Raw genomic sequence first — 21,113 nt, forward strand, 5'->3', positions numbered from 1 at the left:
TAACAGGTGTATGTTCTGGCCAGGTCTGCCACATGATTGCACGTATTTTCTAGTCAAATCTGCCACATGATTGAACGTATTTTCTGGTCAAATCTGCCACATGATTGAACGTATTCTCTGGGCAAATCTGCCAACATGATTGCATGTATTTTCTGGTCAAATCTGCCGACATGATTGCATGTATTTTCTGGTCAAATCTGCCGACATGATTGCATGTATTTTCTGGGCAAATCTCTCGACATGATTGCATGTATTTTCTGGGCAAATCTGCCGACATGATTGCATGTATTTTCTGGTCAAATCTGCTATATGATTGCATGTATTTTCTGGTCAAATCTGCTATATGATTGCATGTATTTTCTGGGCAAATCTCTCGACATGATTGCATGTATTTTCTGGGCAAATCTGCCGACATGATTCCATGTATTTACTGGTCAAATCTGCCACATGTTTGACCGTGTTTTTTTGTCAAATCTGCCGACATGATTGAACATATTTTCTGGGCAAATCTGCTCACATTTGTGTATTTTCTGGGGAAAGGGTCACCAAAACTTGGGCCCTCTGTCTTTGCGTTGCACTTTTAAAGGGAACCCAAGGTGAGAATAAGATTGAGGCTGCCTTATTTATCTCCTTTTAAGCAATACCAGTTGCCTGGCTGCCGTGTTGGTCCTCTGCCTCTAATTCTTTCAACCATAGACCCTGAACAAGCATGCAGCAGGTCAGTGGTTTCTGACAATATTGTCAGAACTGACAAGATTAGCTGCATGTTTGTTTCTGGTGTAATCCAGTTCACTACTGCAGCCAAATGGATCAGGGCTGTCAGGCAACTAGTATTGTTTAAAAGGAAATAAATATGGCAGCCTCCATATCACTCTTACCCCGGGTTCAATTTAAATTACAGTTAGCTCCGCCCTCATCCGGTCATGGCCATGCCCATTTATTGCCGCGTCGCGCTTTGCGCGCTGCAGGTTATAGCCACGCCCATTTTTGCGGGTCATCAGCTACCCCAGAAATTGATCCAGCACCTGCATAAGCACCCCCCCCCCAAAAAAAATAAATAAATCCTGGAGCCGCCCACTGGCCGCAGGAGGAGGGCATATTAGGGTTAGGCACAGGAGGTGGGTAGTAGTAGGGTTAGGCGCACGAGAAAGCAGGTTAGGCTAAAGGCCCATACACACGTCGGATTTTTGCGAACGACACGTCGTTTGAACGTTCCGTCGTTCGCACGTCAAATCCGGCGTGTGTACAGACTATCGTTCGGGTGATAAGACTGGTTTTCAGCGATCCGCCTGGCGGATCGCTGAAAACCAGTGTTATCACCCGAACGATAGTCTGTACACACGACGGATTTGACGTCGGAACGACGGAACGTTCAAACGACGGGTCGTTCGCAAAAATCTGACATGTGTATGGGCCTTTAGGCACAGGAGGTGGGAAATGTTACGGTTAGGCACAGGAGGAGGGCAGGTTTGGGTTAGGCACAGGAGGAGGCAGATTTTATGATTAGGCACAGCAAGATTGCAGATTAGGGTTAGACACAGGAGGTGGGAAATATTAGGGTAAGCCACAGGAGAAGGGTGTTCCCTAAATAGCTCTATGATATGTGTCCTATTTATTGCCTGAAATGTATATTCAGGATATAGCACTGCCTTCATATACTTGGATCCACTACAGGGTTCTCTAATCATTTGCTGTCTCTAGTCTGCTGTTACTTCGTCACATGTTGCTGTCAAATAAACTAAACAAATGCCTCATTGGCGTTACAGGTTTATTCCTGGAAATCCTGCTCCGTTACTGAGCAGCTGTAGACGAATACACAATCTGTTGATTGAAAATCAACCTAACAAAATAGGATCCACCGTACTAATAAATGCTGCCTCTTCTTATAAATGGGCCGATTGTGTTGGGTTGTCCCTTGCCTTGTCCCTTGGTACAGCGCTGTACCCGCCGGGCCACCAGCTGGGCACCAGAGGCCTCCTGGAAGCAGCGTTGAGTTTCTCTGGCCCTGTTTTGTATGTAAACCACAAACTTTCTTTCACAATCCTCTTCCCTGCTGGTGCTCCTCTATGGGAAGAGCTCACAGATGCTCTGGGCAGGACTGCGGCTTCAGAACAAGTAATGGCTCTGGCTGACAAGGCCTGTTTGTATTTCCATGGAAGAGGCTTTGTCACAGCAAGTTGTCTGTAGCTGAGCAGGAATGAGTTTATATACTCTAACTTTCCAGCAAAGCAAGACCACAAAATCTTCCTTCCATATTCCAGTGCATGTATACAGCACTGACCTCTTCTGCAGCACTTTACAGAGTACATAGTCATGTCACTGACTGTCCTCAGAGAAGCTCACAGTCTAATCCCACCTTAGTCATAGTCTAATATCCCACCATATTATTATTATGTATTTATATAGCACTGACATCTTCTGCAGCACTTAACAGAGTACATAGTCATGTCACTGACTGTCCTCAGAGGAGCTCACAATCTAATCCTACCATAGTCATAGTCTAATGTCCTACCATGTTGTTGTTATTACTATTATTATTATTATTATTATTATTATTATTATGATGTATTTATATAGCACTGACATCTTCTGCAGCACATTACAGAGTACATAGTCATGTCACTGACTGTCCTCATAGGAGCTCAGAATCTAATCCCTACTATAGTCGTAGTCTAATGTCCTACCATATTATTATGTATTTATATAGCACTGACATCTTCTGCAGCACTTGGCAGCGCACATAGTCATGTCACTGACTGTCCTCAGTGGAGCTCACAATCTAATCCTACCATAGTCATAGTGTAATGTCCTACCATATTATTATTATTATGTATTTATATAGCACTGACATCTTCTACAGCACTTGACAGAGTACATAGTCATGTCATTGACACTAATCCTACCATAGTCATAGTCTGTATTGTAAACAAAGCTCTATCTTAGAGGTATACATTGTTCCCCTCTTTACCCTTCCTGCCAGAATTCGCTCCATTGTGTTGTGTGCTGCCCCCCCCCCTAACCAACAGTATGCAGTGTTCTCACCAGAATTTTTTACTGGCGGGTGGCATCAAAAAGTAGCTGGATGGGGCACGGCGGTGGAATGCAGGGCTGGCGCAACTCTGCTTACAGCATAAGAGGGTGAGGAGGAGAGCTGAAGACAGCCAGGTGCTCCCTAAAATTAGCCGGGTGGAGCATCCGGCTAAAAGAGCCTGGGGAGAACACTGGTATGATGTGTCTGTATGCAGTCCTGTCCGGTACTGTTTCCCTAGCTGGTCCTGATAGTTCTGGGTGACTGTATTTCTGTGTGTGTGTTTCTGCATGGCACTTGTTCCTAGAATGTTCTGATCACACAGACATAAGTGGCCCTTTTCTGCAAAGTGCAGAGAACCAAGGCGCTGAGAGCATCCAACTGGCGTGAAACACCGCTGAGATCATTTGTGGTATTAACCAGCACTGTGAGAACATTCCACCTCTGTCAAAGCTGAAGGTTACATATTTACTTATCCAACAGCCACCTCATACCTTTGTCACCTGCACAGTCACACGGCCCCTCTCTGCTCTCTCCCTCCTGTCTCAAATTCTGACAGAAATATAAAAAGTTTCCAGACGGAGGAGGAGGGGGAGGGGTACAATGGGTAAGCAGTCTGCGGACATTATCAGATTAGAGTACATTTATGCTCCTCTCAGTCTGTGGCATGCTGTGACATAGTGTGCAGCGATTGTCACTGCGGATTCCTCCTCTATTTGTGGCATGCTGTGACATAGTGTGCAGCAGTTGGAATTGTGGATTCCTCTTCTCAGTTTGTGGCATGCTGTGACGTGGCGTGCAGCGATTGTCACTGTTGTCTTCCTCCTCTCCCAGTAGAATATAGAGTTTTCTCTAAACCTCTAAAAGTAAGAAGTTTTGAATCAGGATGATACCATTTATTAACTAACTTAGAGATGGATAAACAGTGAGCTTTCGACCTCAAGAAAAAGATGTCGCTGTCCAGCTGTGCAAGTTTCTTTAGGTCTTTTTTCAGTAAAAGTAGAGAGAGTGTGGGATAAAGTCCAGCAATTTCTCAGTAGGTTTTCCTGTTTGCAGTCAGGGGCATAACTACAAATCATGAGGCCCCCCTGCTAAACTTTGATGGAGCCACTTTAATATTCACAAACCTTCCCCTTGCCTTCTCTTGATGACCCTCAAGGCCTTGGGGCCCATCTTATAAGGATCATAAAACAAGTATGGCCATCAGGATATTCACAACTATAACAAGTGTAGCCACAAAAGCACCTGATCTGGGGTATCATAGGGAATGTTAGTAGTTCCCGCCCCCCGCAGGCGCTGATCCCCTAAGGTTACCCCCTCTGGTTGCAATATATGTGGGGCAGTGCAGCAGGAAGTGCCTTCTGCTCACAGTGTTGCCACACTCCCTGGGTGTGTCTGTCTGTTTCTCTCAGCCTCAATTTCCAAGTTGTAATAGTAAAAAGCTGCAATTAGCCGCCATGCACAGTAATTAAGGTGTCCGATAAATGGCGAGGGGAGTAGTTAAGGTTAAAGAGAGTCTGAAGCCATTTTAAAAACTAGTTTTTACCTGTTGTTTAGCTTAAAGATGATGATCAGTGCTAAAACGCCGCATTCCTGGTGGCAGAATGAGGGTTTTATAACCCCCAAATCCCCGGGGGAGAAAAAGCGGGGAGCGCTTCCTGATTGAGGCAGAGCTTAGGGCTGTAGCCCTGCCTCTACTCGCGACATTCCGCCGCTGATCGCCGCCTCTCCCCGCACCTCTCAGTCTTTTCACTGAGGGGGGCGGGGATGGGCGTCGATCAGCGGTGGATTGACGCGAATGGAGGAAGAGCTACAGCCCTAAGCTCTGCCTCCCTGGGCAGCAAAATCCACGACTTGGATTTTTGCCCTAGGATTTGGGGGTTATAAAACTCTTGTTCTGCCGTGGGAATGCAGCGTTTTAGCACTGACCATCAATTAAGCTAAATAATGGCTAAAAACTATTTTTTTAAATGGCTTTAGGGTCTCTTTAAGCAGCACCAGGCGGAGCCTTAGGGTTAGACAGAGGGAGGGGGGTTCAGTGTGAGAGTAGGCAGGAGCGTAGTTATACATTACCTGCTGCCAGTGTTGTCTGATTGCACTGCCCGCATGCGCAGTAGGTAGGAGCCTGTGCTGCCACATTTCCTATTCAATGATGCTGTTGGCGCTATACGCCCCAAATATCTATGCTGCCGCACCTCCTACACTCCCCACATTTTCATGGTAGGGAAGGGACCCCCAGAACTACTGATGTGCCTAATTGCAGCCCCTGAGCCCCGCTGGTTCCAGAGATAGGTTTCTGTAATCTATCTCTGGAACCAGCGGGGCTCCAATTTGGCACATAGGTAGTTCAGGGGGTCCCCTCCTTACCCTGAAAATTTGGGAAGTGTAAGAGGTGTGGAAGCGGAGAAGTGGGAGCGAGGGACCCCACTGAGCATGCGTGGAAGGCAGCTTCCGGGCAGCAAGATCAGACATTTATGCTGGCGAACACGTCTCCTCCACTTCCTGATTAGTTTGCAAGTGCCCTGTGTGTGTGTGTGTGTGTGTGTCTCTTCAATTCAATTCAAAAAAGCTTTATTGACAGGAACAAGTCCATGTTGCCAAACCAAAACAGTGTAATGCATGGGGGAGTAATGGAGGGGGTGCTGGTGGGATGGGTGGGGAGGGTATAGGGGACCGTATAGGGCAGGCTTTCTCAACCAGGGTTCCTTGGCATTTTCCATGGCCTCAATTCACTAAGCTTTATCAAACACTTTATCAAACGTTTGATCATTTACCTCATGGGTAAAATCTAATTTGGAATTCACTAAGGTGTTATAGATTTATTGAACGTTTTTATCGATAAAACATTCGATAAATATATATAACACCTTAGTGAATTCAAAATTAGATTTTACCCATAAGGTAAATTATTAAACGTTTGATAAAGCTTAGTGATTTGAGGCAATTAATGTGGGGAAAGTATGATAAAGAATATTAAAATAGGGGATACTGTTAAAAAACACTAAATTGGGTGTCAAAAGAATAATGAGCACATCAATAAAAAGTACCAGAATAAGGAGACCGTATAATGGGGGACACTGTAATAGCTGGTAATGAAATAAACAGCCTCACCTACTTTTAAAGTTAACCTTTTGCCGCCCGCGTCACGCCAGGACCGCCTAACACCAATTGGCGTAAAGTCCTGGGGCTCTGTTTTGCATGAGATCGCGCGCATGGTGCGCGCGCATCTCATGCTCGGAGGGCAGAGCTCCGCCCCGCCTTCAGTCTCCGAGCGGCTATATCCGCTCGGGAGACTTAGACGGCGATCACGCTGTCTATTTACTAGGTGCAGCGCTGCGATGAGCAGCAGCGCTGCACTGGGGACAGCCGTGTGACACGGCTGTCCCCATGGGGGACAAGCGAGCGATCGGCTCTCATAGGCACAAGCCTATGACAGCCGATCGCCATAATTGGCCGGCTGGGGGGAGGGAGGGAGGGAAGAAATTTTAAAGAAACAGGGGTTTTTAAAGAAAAAAAAAACAAACAATAATATTTATTTAAAAAAAATAAACATGGGGGGAGCGATCAGACCCCACCAACAGAGAGCTCTGTTGGTGGGGAGAAAAGGGGGGGGGGATCACTTCTGTGCTGAGCTGTGCGGCCCTGCAGCTTGGCCTTAAAGCTGCAGTGGCCAATTTTGCTAAAAATGGCCTGGTCACTAGGGGGGTTTAGCCCTGCAGTCCTCAAGTGGTTAATTCCTCTTGCAAAATAAATGCAGGGGTTACTTGAGATACAAAAATTATGTGCAGGATTCCTCCAGGCTAAAAAGGTTGAGAACGGCTGGTATAAGGGGTATACAATCCATAGCGGTGGTAGAAGGGCTATAAAGGACAGTGTAAGATGTCTGCACACACACTCTCATACATAGTACCGTATGTCTCCCTCCTCAGTCCTGTAGCAGTTTTGTGCATCTAGTGTGACTGAAATGAGAGGCTGCCATATTTTTAAGTATTCCTAGTTGCCTGGCAGCCCTGCTGATCCTCTGCCTCTAATATCTTTAGCCATAGACCCTGAACAAGCATGCGGCAGATCAGGTGTTTCTGACATTGTCAGATCTGACAAGATTAGCTGCATGCTTGTTTCTAGTGTTGTTCAGACACTACTGTGGCCAAATACCGTATATTCCGGCGTATATGACGACTGGGCGTATAAGACGACCCCCCAACTTTTCCAGGTAAAATATAGAGTTTGGGATATACTCGCCGTACTAGACTACCCCCCCTCTTCCAACGCACACCAAATAATTTTTTTCTTTAAAATCATATACTGGTGCAATATATGAACAGATACCGGTGCTGTACTGTATGTGGTACCCAGTATATAACAGTATATAGGCGATTGACTGGTTGGACTGGTCAACTCGCCCTAATGCTGGCTACAAGCGATGCGATTTCCCGCTCCATCCTGCTCGATCGACTGGTCGATCGATTATTTCTGACATGTTCGATCGGGTCTCGATCGATACAGCCGTCGATTTACTCATGTTAAGTATGCAAAATCGACGGTTGTATCGATCAAAACCCGATCGAACATGTCAGGAATAATCGATCTTGCCGATCGAGCGGGAAATCGCATTGTGTGTAGCCAGCATTAGTGGATTAGTCAGCTCTCCTTGTCTCCTTGTTTATCAGAGCGTATAGAATAGATTGCGCTGTGCCCATAAAACACGCCTCTTTCACCCTTCTGGCCCACCCTTGTATACTATTTACCTGCTTGTCTGCCTTCATATTCCTCTCACTTCAGTTGTCCTTTAATAATACCTTTGCCATCTTTAGCTGCAGAAAGATGTGTTTTGCGACACTTGATGGCTGTGGGGAGACGACCGCTTCCCTTTAGTCTGTGGAAATGTGAAGAGACAGAAGGGGAAGCAGGCAGGGAGATGCAGGGAGAGCGGCGTGTAACGGTTGCTATGCAGGTTCTGTTGCTATGTAATTTCCTGCCTTACATTCTGTGTGTCTGTTTACCGAGGCTGCAGAACTCCTCACTTCTGGGGTCCCTCTGGGGGTGGGAGACGGCGGTTTGTGTAAGGAATATCATCATTGCCATATCTGGTTCACATAAAGCACTAACCTATCCTATGTACATGCAATAAGACATGCAGAGATATTTACAAGACCATAGCACAGGAGGGAGAAATGTCCTACCCATAGGAGCTTACAATCTATGAGAAGGGGGGGGGGGGGGGGGGGGTCATGGACAGATTAGGTAAGGCAGAAGTCAGAGTGGATGAGAGTTAGTTGCTAGGCAATAAATGGTTACAGTCAGCGCTATAGAGGGAACAGAGTTCATATGTGGAGTATAGAACTGCTTGTTATATGGGGGGCATGTGTGTGGTTTTTATTATCATTAATAACATGTATTTATATAGTACCGACATCTTCTGCATCACTTTAAACAGTACATTGTCATGTCACTGACTGTCCTCAGAGGAGCTCACACTCTAATCCTACCATAGTCATAGTCTCATGCCCTACCATATTATTATTATGTATTTATATAGCGCTGGAATCTTCTGCAGCACTTTACAGAGTACGTAGTCATGTCACTGACTGTCCTCAGAGGAGCTCACAATCTAATCCTACCATCGTCATAGTGTAATCTCCTACCATATTATTATTATGTATTTATATAGCGCTGGAATCTTCTGCAGCACTTTACAGAGTACGTAGTCATGTCACTGACTGTCCTCAGAGGAGCTCACAATCTAATCCTTCCATAGTCATAGTCTACTGTCCTACCATATTATTATTATTCTGTGTTTATATAGCACTGACATCTTCTGCAGCACTTTACAGAGGACATAGTCATGTCACTGACTGTCCTCAGAGGAGCTTACAATCCAATCCCAAGAGGGAACCCCGGGTGTAAGTAGCCAGCTGTGACACCCTGTTTAGGTAGCCAGAGAGGGCCCCCAGTATTAGGTAGCAAGTTGCAGCCAGCCACCCTCCCTCCTGTATAGGCAACTAGAGGAGACACAGTGTTAACTAGACACAGCCCACCACCGCATGCGTAGACACAGGAACCCCCCCCCCCATGTATGTAGCCAGAGACCCCCCCCACCACCACCACCACCACCACACACTGTAGGTGGCAAGAGAGTGCAGTAGGAACTCTCCTTTTTGGGATCCACATCTCCTTTTTCCTAGTCCTAGGTGCCCCATGTCACTTGTAACAGCACCCCCTGTGATCACAGGGGGGCGCTGTTACCAGTGAGACAGGACGCCTAGGAGGAATAAGATGTGCAGTGGGTGGATCCCGGAGAGGTGAATCCCGCTGCGAACTGTACATGTGCTACTGCTCCCCCTCTCCGCCGATGCCCCGCCCACACCCAAGAGACGGGCCTGATGTAGTGTCACTGGAGATGTGAGGGAGATGTGACTGGAGGGAGAGGAATGATCAGTAAGATGGGTGAACATTTTATTGCAGTTTGTATGCAGTTGGAATTTGGACCAATCTAAAATAGCAGCAGTGATTCCAAACAGCACTCAAATGGCAGCTAAATTTGTATCGTGTCAGAATCTTGGCATCTCCAGATCACCTGTGCTGAGGAGGAGGTCAACTGATCGGAGGCGGGGGGGGGGGGGGGCGGAGTAATGAGTGTGCCGGCCCGCTGCCCGCCCCTTGCTTCCTGGTGCCCTAGGCCATGGCCTTTGCGGCCTCGCCTTAAATCCTGCCATGTTTGTATCATGTCAGTGACATAGCATCTCCTGATCATCTGTGCTGAGGAGGAGGTCAGCTGATTGGGGGGGGGGGGGGAAATCTACTGTCACTGACCTGAAAGTGGAGCTTAGACTAAGCAGGTTTGGCTTGTTTCCTAGAAAATCAGTGCTGGAACTAGTTACACTGTATGTATAACAATATTTAGATAAATACAGTGCCGTCATATACAACAGCTTACACACGGTCAGTGTGTGCATTATACGTTTATATAGCTCTGACATATTCCACAGCACTGTACAGAGATCACTAATCCATTCTTATTAGTCTCTGCACCAGAGGAGCTTACACTCTAATGTCCTCACCACAGTCACACACTATTATTATTATACATTTATATAGCTCTGACATATTCCCCAGTGCTGTACAGAGATCACTGCTCCATTCCCATCAGTGTCTGCACCAGAGGAGCTCACACTCTAATGTCCTCACCACAGTCACACACTATTATTATACATTTATATAGCTCTGGCATATTCCACAGCACTGTACAGAGATCACTGACCCATTCCCATCAGTCTCTGGACCAGAGGAGCTTACACTCTAATGTCCTCACCACAGTCACACACTATTATTATACATTTATATAGCTCTGACATATTCCACAGCACTGTACAGAGATCACTGACCCATTCCCATCAGTCTCTGGACCAGAGGAGCTTACACTCTAATGTCCTCACCACAGTCACACACTATTATTATTATGCATTTATATAGCTCTGACATATTCCACAGCACTGTACAGTGATCACTGATCCATTCCCATCAGTCTCTGCACCAGAGGAGCTTACACTCTAATGTCCTCACCCCAGTCACACACTATTATTGTTATACATTTATATAGCTCTGACATATTCCACAGCGCTGTACAGAGATCACTGACCCATTCCCACCAGTCTCTGCACCAGAGGAGCTTACACTCTGAGTCACCACAGTCACACACAACCGTCACAAGCAGCTGATACGATATGTACTGTTGGCCTGGATTGCACTCTACGGATGACTCTGGAAGTGACTTGCGATGGTATTTTTAGCAATATCTCAGGAAACCATTTTGCAATCTTAGTGACTGAATTATACATGGCTGTCCTGATCAGCGCTGGATATAAACTATTTCCATTATTATCCTTTGTCTGAAAGCCAACAGAGTACTCAGCAGTGTGTCCGACATTAAAGCACTTCTCCCATCAAATCTATTTTTCATGTATAGACCTGAAGGCTTAAAGGGAACCTGAAGTGAGAATATGGAGGCTGCCATATTTATTTCCTTTTAAGCAATACCAGTTGCCTGGCTGTCCTGCTGATCCTCTGCCTCTAATACTTTTAGCCACAGACCCTGAACAAGCATGCAGCAGTTCAGCAATCGTAGTATAGAGGCGCCAACAGGGTAAAAACGGTCCGGTACGTAGCCTGGCGCCTCTTGTGTGTGACTATGTACCGGACAGCATTGGTGATATGCTCCTATTTATTGCCTGAGGAAGTAGGATATACCAGCGAAACACGTTGCACCTTGTTTGGAGTATGTAAATAAACTGGTTTTTGCTTAAAACGGCATTTTTTTGTGTCTGTTTTGGAGGGGGTACTTCATTTTTAACCATTTTAAAGAGACTCTGAAGCGAGAATAAATCTCGCTTCAGAGCTCATAGTTAGCAGGGGCACGTGTGCCCCTGCTAAAACGCCGCTATCCCGCGGCTAAACGGGGGTCCCTTCACCCCCAAACCCCCCCCCCCCCCCCTGCAAAATCAACGACCAACTTGGTCGTAAATTTTGCTCTTCCTGGAGGCAGGGCTAACGGCTGCAGCCCTGCCTCTCAGCGCGTCTATCAGACGCGCATCGCCGCCTCTCCCCCGCCCCTCTCAGTGAAGGAAGACTGAGAGGGGCGGGGGAGAGGCGGAGATACGCGCTGACAGACGTGCGTGGGGCAGGGCTGCGGCGGTCAGCCCTGCCCCAATGCGGAAGCGCTCCCCCGCTGCGCGGAGGGGATTTGGAGGTGAAGGGACCCCTGTTAAGCTGCGGGATAGCGGCGTTTTAGCAGGGGCACACATGCCCCTGCTATCTATGAGGTCTGAAGCGAGATTTATTCTCGCTTCAGACTCACTTTAAAGAAACATTGTTTTTACCCTGTTGGCACCTCTGTACTACTATTGTAGTTGTTTCCACCCCTGGTGGAGGGGAATTCTTCCTTTTTCCCGATCTACAGAGAGCAACTTTTTAATCCTGAGTGGGGACAGGTCTAATCTCCTCACCTGCCTTCATAGTGGTTACCTGGACGGTAACCCTTGTTTGTGAGTATAACCTACCTATACTTACCTTCCATACCCAATTTACAGTACATACTACACTATACTGGGCTCTCGGCGGCTTCCCTTATATTTTAATGCAGCAGATCAGGAGTTTCTGGCATTATTGTCAGATCTGACAAGATTTACTGAATGCTTGTTTCTGGTGTTAAAGGGGAACTGAAGAGAGAGGTATATGGAGGCTGTCATGTGTATTTCCTTTTAGACAATACCAGTTGCCTGGCAGCCCTGCTGATCCTCTGCCTCTAATACTATTAGCCATAGCCCCTGAACAAGCATGCAGCAGATCAGGTGTTTTAGTGGTTCTGACTTATAAGTCTGATCTGACAAGACTAGCTGCATGCTTGTTTCTGGTTTTAATCAGATACTACTGCAGAGAGATAGACCAGCAGGGCTGCCAGGCAACTGGTATTGATTAAAAGGAAATAAACCTGACAGCCTCCATATACCTCTCTCTTCAGTTCCCCTTTAAAGTGGCCTTACGTCAGGCTACCTCACCACCATCCGTTTCGATTATTATAATCGGAGTCTGATGAAAATCGGAGCCGGCAGGGGAAGCCCGACCGACAATGCGACCAATTTCAGGCTGAATTTGTTAGCATATATTGGTCGGACATGGTGCAAGATGTCGAGCTGTCGTGGTCAATCAGATGCGTGTCGGTAACGGTAAGCGATATTGGGACGGCCCCCGGCGCTGTTGACGTAATCCATATAATGTGTGTGTTTATACATCACCTGTCCTGTGTTGGGGAGTCCATCCGTCTTCCGAATCCGCCACTCTTCTCTTAGCCCCATACACACTGCTGGCGCATAGCACGCCGACATGTGACATCACACACTCCACGCCAGCAGGGTGTACGCAGCTATGGAAGAGCTGTGGGTTCAGAAGACTATGTATAAATGCACATACACATGCACACGCATTTATACATTGGGGGACAGCAGCGGGTGCGACATTTTATGCTGAAATCGATCGGGAATTGGTCTGTGGTGTATGGGCAGCCGACAGATCTCTCTTCAATCAGATTCGATCAGAGAGAGATCTGCCTCTCGGTCAATCAATCATTGTTAGATGTATGGCTACCTTTATTCAGACAACTAGTATTGTTTAAAGGATACCCGAAGTGACATGTGACATGAGATAGACATGGGTATGTACAGTGCCAAGCACACTAATAACTATGCTGTGTTCCTTGTGTTCTTTCTCTGCCTGAAAGAGTTAAATATCAGGTATGTAAATGGCTGACTCAGTCCTGACTCAGACAGGAAGTGACTACAGTGTGACCCTCACAGCCGGTGTTTGTAGCGGTGCTTATCTATCTAGGTTGTGGCATATCTGAAGCTAAGTACTCACCTCGCGATGCAGAGCGGATGGATCCAGCGACCGTCTCCCTGACGACAAGCCCTCCCCTGATCCATCTTCCTTCATCTTCTGGCCGCCGAGTATGCGCGATGCTAAACGACGGGCGCAACGAGACTTCAAGCGATCGCGGTACTTTGTGTGGGAGTCGTCGGATCTTATTGATGGCCATTATCGCCGCACGACGCTCGTGTGATCGTGCGCCTGTGCCAACATCAAGAGATTGCGTAAACAGCCGCTCGTCACTCAAAAAATTGGCGGTCGTCAGGAAAATCGTCAGAGATATTGTGAGGTAGGTACGGGCTTTTAGGAATGAGCATTTCGATTAGAGCGCAGGACAATTGGGCGCAGCCAGTGCCACCATGTAATAGGAATTTCGGCTATAGCGACGCATAGTGAGTAACTTCGGCGCCGTCAGAACTCAGAAGATGGAGCTGAAGTTACTTTTAAATCGCTGTAATTCGGCCGCCAGCAATAGCTGGAAGCCAAATTACGTCATTCCCCACCATCCACGTGGACCTGGAGGGGGAATAGTATTTAACACCGCCGGAACTTGTGCAGGAGCAGGGTAAGCTATATATCAGCTGTATCCTGCGTCCAAGTCTCCCGGCGGTGATTTCTCTCATACGCCTTTAGAAAGGAATAAGATTAATGGGCAACTTTTTTGTGCTCTTGGAGGCGTTTCACAACCGTATTACAGGATGAGGCTATTTCTGAAACATGCTGTTTGTTGACCAATTACCCCCTGTTGAGCGTTACATCATACCTAGGCCCTAGAAGATATTAGTGGCTATTGCAGAGGAACTGTAGGAAATGACCAGACAGTTAAGGGGCCTATACATCTAGCGAAGCCTTTCTCAACCTTTTTTTAAAAAAAGATCCAGATACTTCAAGAGGAACTCCAGTGAAAATAATGTAATAAAAAAAGTGCCTTCATTTTTACAATAATTATGTATAAATGATTTAGTCAGTGTTTGCCCGTTGTAAAATATTTTTAATCCCTGATTTACATTCTGACATTTATTACATGGTGACATTTTTACTGCTGGCTGGTGATGTAGCTGCTGCATGCTTTTTTGGCAGTTGGCCCTTGGAAACAGCTGTAAACAGCTATTTCCCACAATGCAACAAGGTTCACAGACAGGAAACTGCCAGGAGTACCACGGCCCTCAGAGTTTCTTGTGGGAGGGGTCTCACCACAATATCAGTCATACAGCGCCCCCTGATGGTCTGTTTGTGAAAAGGTAAAGATTTCTCATGTAAAAGAGGATATCCGCTACTGATTGGGATAAAGTTTAATTCTTGGTCGGAGTTTCTCTTTAACTAAGGAGAGGGAAGGCTCTGGGTCCTAATGAGCCTTCCCTTTCCTCTCCCGGTGCCCGTGGTACAGCACTGGGTCCCATGTGTAAAGATGCCACCTCGGAGGACTTTGGAAATTTTCGAGAGCCGAGTCCTCTCGAAGACAGGCAGCTCCATACTACGCATGTGAGGGCTCTCAGGTGTGCGCACTATGGAGCTGCCCATCTTCAGGAGAACTCAGGCTCCTGAGGAGTTTCCAAAGTCACCTTTGCCAGTGGAGGGGGCAGTATTTGACCAAATTAGTCAAATACTGCTCCTGGGGACAGCGCGGCACCGAGGGCACCGGGAGCGGAGCCTTACCTCTCCTTAGACAAGTATCTGGTTTTTTTTGTTTGTTTTTTTTTGCATCACAGTTTCCATCTACTTTAACTGTTGCAGCAGTGAGGCCATAAGGTGATATGAAAGAGCAGGTTTTTTTCCTTTTTATTAACGTCCTTTGTCTGTCTGTCCTGTAGAGGTGAAGAAGATGATCCGGCGGGTCCTGGAGAGGCCGTGCACTCTGGCCATGCTGATCGGCTTCCAGTTTGCCTTCATGGTCTATTTCTCGTTCGGAGGTCTTCGCAGCTTGGCGTCCATCTTTGGCCGCTCGTCGGAGCCCAGTTTCGACTACTCGCGGACTCATGACGTTTACACCAACCTGACTCGGATTCAAGGCACGCTGCATCCTGGGACGCAAGATGGAGGACTGCCGCCGTGGTGTCCCGAGAAATCCCCATATCTAGGTGAGTGCGTAGCTCCCTACTGTCCATCTTTTGGAGTGACAGTCCCTCTTTGGGAACTCTTTCAGGACTGATGTAGAGCTCTATGTAAATATGTGTATTTTTCTACTGAAAAATTAGTTGACTTTAAACTTTATTCCCATCCTCTTAAATGAATACATTTCTTATTTTTATGTGTTAATATGAAGGAAAATGACTCAGGATAGAAAGCAGGGCTGTGGAGTCTGAGTCGGAGTAATTTTGGGTACCTTGAGTCGGAGTCGGTGGTTTCAATAAACTCCGGAGTCGGATGATTTTTAGAACTAAATCCATAGCCTTTGTTAACATTAGACTAAGGAGTCTGAGTCGGAGCAATTTTGGGTACTCTGAGTCGGTGGTTTCCTAAACTGAGGAGTTGGAGTCTGATGATTTTTGTACCAACTCCACAGCCCTGATAGAAAGGACCAGTGTGATTTGAATTATAAAACCACATATTTTACTTATGAAATCTTTTTGGTATGCATGAGTAGGGGGTGTGCCAGGGGCATGGTTAGAGGTGTGGCAGGGGGTTGGCTTAATGGAAACATCCAAGCAAAAAATTAAATCAAAATCCACTTACCTGGGGCTTCCTCCAGGCCCTGACAGACGTCCTGCGCCCTCGCCGCAGCTTCAGTGGCCCCCAGTGTCCTTTGCTGCAGATGCCGACCTCGACAGGTCGGCTTCTTGTGCGCTCCACGGCGCGGGTCACGCGGGGAGGGCAAAGTCTTAATGATCTCAAGTAACAAAGCAGTGTAGACTGATCTACTGATTGTTAGATAAAATATTGCATTCGGTAGTGTATAATTTGAATTCACTACCGAGTTTAGACTGATCTACTGAATGTTAGGTGAAATATTGCATTCAGTAGATCAGTGGTCCTCAAACTAAGTCCCGCGGGCCGAATGCGGCCCCCTGAGGCTTTTTTACACACACACACACACACACACACACACACACACACACACACTCACACACTCACACACTCACACACTCACACACTCACACACTCACACACTCACACACTCACACACTCACACACTCACACACTCACACACTCACACACTCACACACTCACACACTCACACACTCTCTCTCTCTCTCTCTCTCTCTCTCTCTCTCTCTCTCTCTCTCTCTCTCTCTCTCTCTCTCTCTCTCTCTCTCTCTCTCTCTCTCTCTAAAAATTGGAAGCCCACGTATAGAATAGCAGTGCTGACACCACCCATCCACATGGAAGCCAGAAAGAAGTCACTCACTGGCTTCCAATCATTCACTGTTGTCCAATTGGATGGCAGGTTGTCACCTGGGTATGCTTCTTAAGGTGGCCACTAACGGTCCAACTTCTAGTGAAAAATCGTTCGAGCGATCAGAAATTCTGATCGGACGAAAAATCGTTCACTACACCATCAACTAACCAATCTTTGCTTCCTATCTATCACGACCAACAAGAAAATCCAAATTTTGGTTTGACGAAAATTTAATCGGACTATTGTTTTTATAATCGTTCATTATCGATTGTGCCCATCAACTGAGATTATTTACAACCAATCCGATCAGAATTTCTGATGGCTCGAACGATTTTTCGCTAGAAATTGGACCGTTAGTGGCCAGCTTTAGTCTGTTCCGCAAAGACTTCTCCGGATTGTGCTGCAGGCTTTTGCAGGCCATTTGGGGACATTATGGCTCACATATGACTTGCTATGTTATGCTGGGCGTACACGGCGCGTTTATGCGCCGCAATCGAGCCGCTGGCTCGATGCGGGCGAGTGGATCGATTCCCGGTCATCCCCGCGGGCAGTTCCTTATCAGCCGCTCGTTTCTTCCGTTGTCCGCCCGCAGGGATCGATCCGCCGCGGTGATCGGACAGGTTGAATATTATCAATCGAGCCATCAGCGGCTTGATTGATAACTATCGCGCCGTGTATGCCCAGCATTAGGGTCACAATATCTGCACTTGCTATGTTGGTGACACAATAACTGCACTTGCTGTGCTGGGGGGCATACTATCTGCACATGTTAAAATGGTCTGGTTAAATGAGAGACATGAGGTCTGCCCATGTTAATAGAAGCTGTCTACAATGCCTAGATACAATGTAATGTTTTTCTACATCATTTCATGTATACTCCGGCCCTCCAGCAGTCTGAAGTATGTTGACCCGGCCCTTGACCAAAAAAGTTTGGGGACCCTTGCAGTAGAGTATACATTGAATCCACATACAATTGCAGTAGAGTATACATTGAATCCACATACAATTGCAGAACGTTTCACCAAATGTTTTACACCCAAGCCCACATGCAATTCGCTTTTTCTCCCGGGCGATATTTTCATACCTGGTCATAAAATGCCTTTTAAACCACCAGCCAGCAAGAAAGTACACAGAATCATTTTGATGGTACTTTTTCTCCAACTTTTGGGTACTTTTTCAGTTGTAAAATGCAGAACAGTTTATTTTAAAGAGAATGTGAACATTATCACCTAGGAGATGACTCAGGAGATAGTTAATGTACATTCGGGGAAAAATACTGCATGAATCTCTATTTACTGAATACTTAAAGAGAAACTCCGACCAAGAATTGAACTTTATCCCAATCAGTAGCTGATACCCCCTTTTACATGAGAAATCTATTCCTTCTCACAAACAGACCATCAGGGGGCGCTGTATGACTGATGTTGTGGTGAAACCCCTCCCACAAGAAACTCTGAGGACCGTGGTACTCCTGGCAGTTTCCTGTCTGTGAACCTTGCTGCATTGTGGGAAATAGCTGTTTACAGCTGTTTCCAACTGCCAAAACAGCAAGCAGCAGCTACATCACCTTCCAGCAGTAAAAATGTCACCATGTAATAAATGACAGCATGTAAATCAGGGATTTAAAAGATTTTACAATGGGCAAACACTGACTAAATCATTTATACATAATTATTGTAAAAATGAAGCACTTTTTTATTACATTATTTTCACTGGAGTTCCTATTTAAAGAGGAACTCCAGTGAAAATAATGTAATAAAAAAACTACTTCATTTTTTACAACAATTATGTATAAATGATTCAGTCAGTGTTTGCCCAATTGTAAAATCTTTTAAATCCCTGATTTACATTCTGACATCACATGGTGACATTTTTACTGTTGGCAGGTGATGTAGCTGCTGCATGCTTTTTTGGCAGTTGGAAACAGCTGTAAACAGCTATTTCCCACAATGCAACTAGGTTCTCAGACAGGAAACTGCCAGGAGTACTACTCAGTTTCTTGTGGGAGGGGTTTCACCACAATATCAGTCATACAGCGCCCCCTGATGGTCTGTTTGTGAAAAGGAATAGATTTCTCATGTAAAAGGGGGTATCGGCTACTGATTGGGATAAAGTTCAATTCTTGGTCGTAGTTTCTCTTTAAGGGCTGGTTCACACGGACGTCTGTCGTCTTTTTTTTTTTCTGTCGTTCAAGCGCCGCGTTTCAACTGTTCCCAATGTCTATGGGAGCATTTTTGCGATCTCGTTTGTCAGCGTTAGCGATCGTTTTTGTAAGCGTCACGGTTGATAGCGGTCTTTGAGACGTCGCAAGCGGCTTCTGGTGGCGGCTGTGTTCAGAAAACGTCAGTAGCAACCGATCGAAATCGCCGCCGACAGTGCGCAAACGCTTTGGTTGTCTGTAGTAGGCGTCCTGGAGGTATGTGGTTGGCAGGGGGACCATATAGTACTGCCTCTTTTTATGACTACTTCCTCTTTAAGAGTCGTCTAAGCGATCAAACGCTTTGAAACGCGAACGCTTTCCCGAACACTAACAGCCGCTAACAAACGATTTGACCACACGACATATCGATGTCTGTCGCTCAGTGATTAGCGGTTGAACGCTCATAAACGCAGAGGACACACAGACGCCCGTCCCTTAGACAACCTTACCGAATGGTTTTAGATCTTTTACTGAACCATTGCCCACATTCGTAAAATGGTTTGTGGTTGTTCAGTCACTATTCAGTCGTATCTCTCTAATTTGGGTCTAGAGAGGTTACAGGGCAATAATAATTAATCCACCGTCCCTTTTTTATGTCTACAGTGGGCCCAATAACAGTGACGTTCAGTCGGGTGCCAACGTTTCAGCGGATAAAGGAGAAGAACCGACTGGTGACGCGGGGCGGTATGTACCGACCACCCAACTGCGAATCCCGACATCGCACTGCCATCATTATCCCTCACCGGAACCGAGAGACTCATCTACGGCACCTCCTGTATTACCTGCACCCCTTCCTGCAAAGACAGCAGCTGCGCTATGGCATATACATCATCCACCAGGTGGGGGCGCTACATGAGCATTCTTGTTCTAGTCAATATTCCCTACCTGCAGCCCAACACTAACTAGCCTCTCATTGTGAACAGTTAACCACAAGCTGCAAATGACATAATGCTGTGTGCTTTGCTATTATCACTAGATGTATGGCTACCTTTTAGGGCTGGCTTAAAGGGACACTTAAGTCATCCCCAAAAAAATGAGTTTTACTCACCTGGGGATTCCCATAGCCCCCTGCAGCTGTACGGTGCCCACGCCGTCTCCCTCCGATCCTCCTGGTCCCGCCAGCAGCCACTTCCTGTTTCGGCGACAGGAGCTGAAAGGCTGGGAACGCGAGTGATTCTTCGAGTTTCCGGCCACAATAGCGCCCTCTATGCTGCTATAGCATAGAGGATATATCATATAGCTGCATAGAGGGCACTATTGTGGCCAGGAATGCTAGGAATCACTCGCGTTCCAGCCTGTCAGCTCCTGTCACAGAAACCGGAAGTGGCTGCCGGCAGGGCCAGGAGCATCAGAGGGAGACGGCATGGGCACCGTACAGCTGCAGGGGGCTATTGGAAGTCCCAGGTGAGTAAAACTCATTTTTTTGGGATGACTTAAGTGTCCCTTTAAGGCTTCCAGATTGGCTTATTTCCAAACCAAGGTAGCTATATTTGGCAGTTCTTCTGATTTCCCAGTCATGGAGTGTAAAGGATGGGAGACCCTCTGTGAGACATGGTGGTGGGAGAGAGATAGAATGGAGACAAACAACACTCTAATCTTTTTCTCAGGCTGGGAATGCCACTTTCAACCGGGCCAAGCTGCTGAACGTCGGGGTGAAGGAAGCCATGCGGGACGAGGACTGGGACTGTCTCTTCCTCCATGACGTGGACCTCATTCCCGAAAATGATCACAACCTGTACGTGTGTGACCCCTGGAGCCCCAAGCATGCCTCGGTGGCCATGAACAAGTTCAGCTACAGGTTTGAAGACGTTCGTGTTTCTCTCCTGAGCGTCTCCTCCGCTGGCTCTCGGCGTCTCCTTCTGTCATCTTTCCTCCATCTGTCCCGTTTCTTCTGTCTTCCTTCTTATCGTCTTCAGGCCATCTGCCGCTTCCTCCGCACCCCCGCCTGCCTCTCTCCGCTCACTTTCCCTGTTTTTCTCCTCAGCCTTCCGTACCCGCAGTATTTCGGGGGGGTTTCTGCCGTCACCCCAGAACAATACATGAAGATGAATGGCTTTCCGAATGAATATTGGGGCTGGGGAGGAGAGGATGACGATATTGCCACCAGGTAAGGATTCCACCCCTCTTCA

At 46.8% G+C, this 21,113-nt stretch overlaps 1 protein-coding gene and 1 long non-coding RNA gene across 4 annotated transcripts in view; one reads left to right on the plus strand and one right to left on the minus strand.

Annotated features, from left to right (window-relative positions):
• B4GALT3 (beta-1,4-galactosyltransferase 3) overlaps positions 1–21,113 on the plus strand; it is a 74,483-nt gene that overhangs the window by 18,224 nt on the left and 35,146 nt on the right. For 2 of the 3 annotated variants that reach the window (XM_068252261.1, XM_068252262.1), the window contains exons 2-5: positions 15,259–15,525; positions 19,588–19,823; positions 20,592–20,782; positions 20,969–21,091. In XM_068252261.1, the coding sequence (XP_068108362.1) occupies positions 15,270–15,525; positions 19,588–19,823; positions 20,592–20,782; positions 20,969–21,091 (806 nt within the window). In that variant the 5' untranslated portion in view covers positions 15,259–15,269. Of the gene's footprint in view, positions 1–8,011; positions 8,091–15,258; positions 15,526–19,587; positions 19,824–20,591; positions 20,783–20,968; positions 21,092–21,113 lie in introns of those variants that run through there. The other variant, XM_068252263.1, reaches the window with a different exon arrangement.
• Positions 3,654–7,947, minus strand: LOC137532108 (uncharacterized). The gene is made up of 2 exons (XR_011023859.1): positions 7,777–7,947; positions 3,654–3,888 (listed from the first exon to the last, which is right to left on the minus strand). It is a non-coding gene; the product is annotated as an uncharacterized lncRNA (long non-coding RNA).

This window comes from Hyperolius riggenbachi, chromosome 9 (assembly GCF_040937935.1).
Source record: "Hyperolius riggenbachi isolate aHypRig1 chromosome 9, aHypRig1.pri, whole genome shotgun sequence".
NCBI lineage: Eukaryota > Metazoa > Chordata > Amphibia > Anura > Hyperoliidae > Hyperolius > Hyperolius riggenbachi.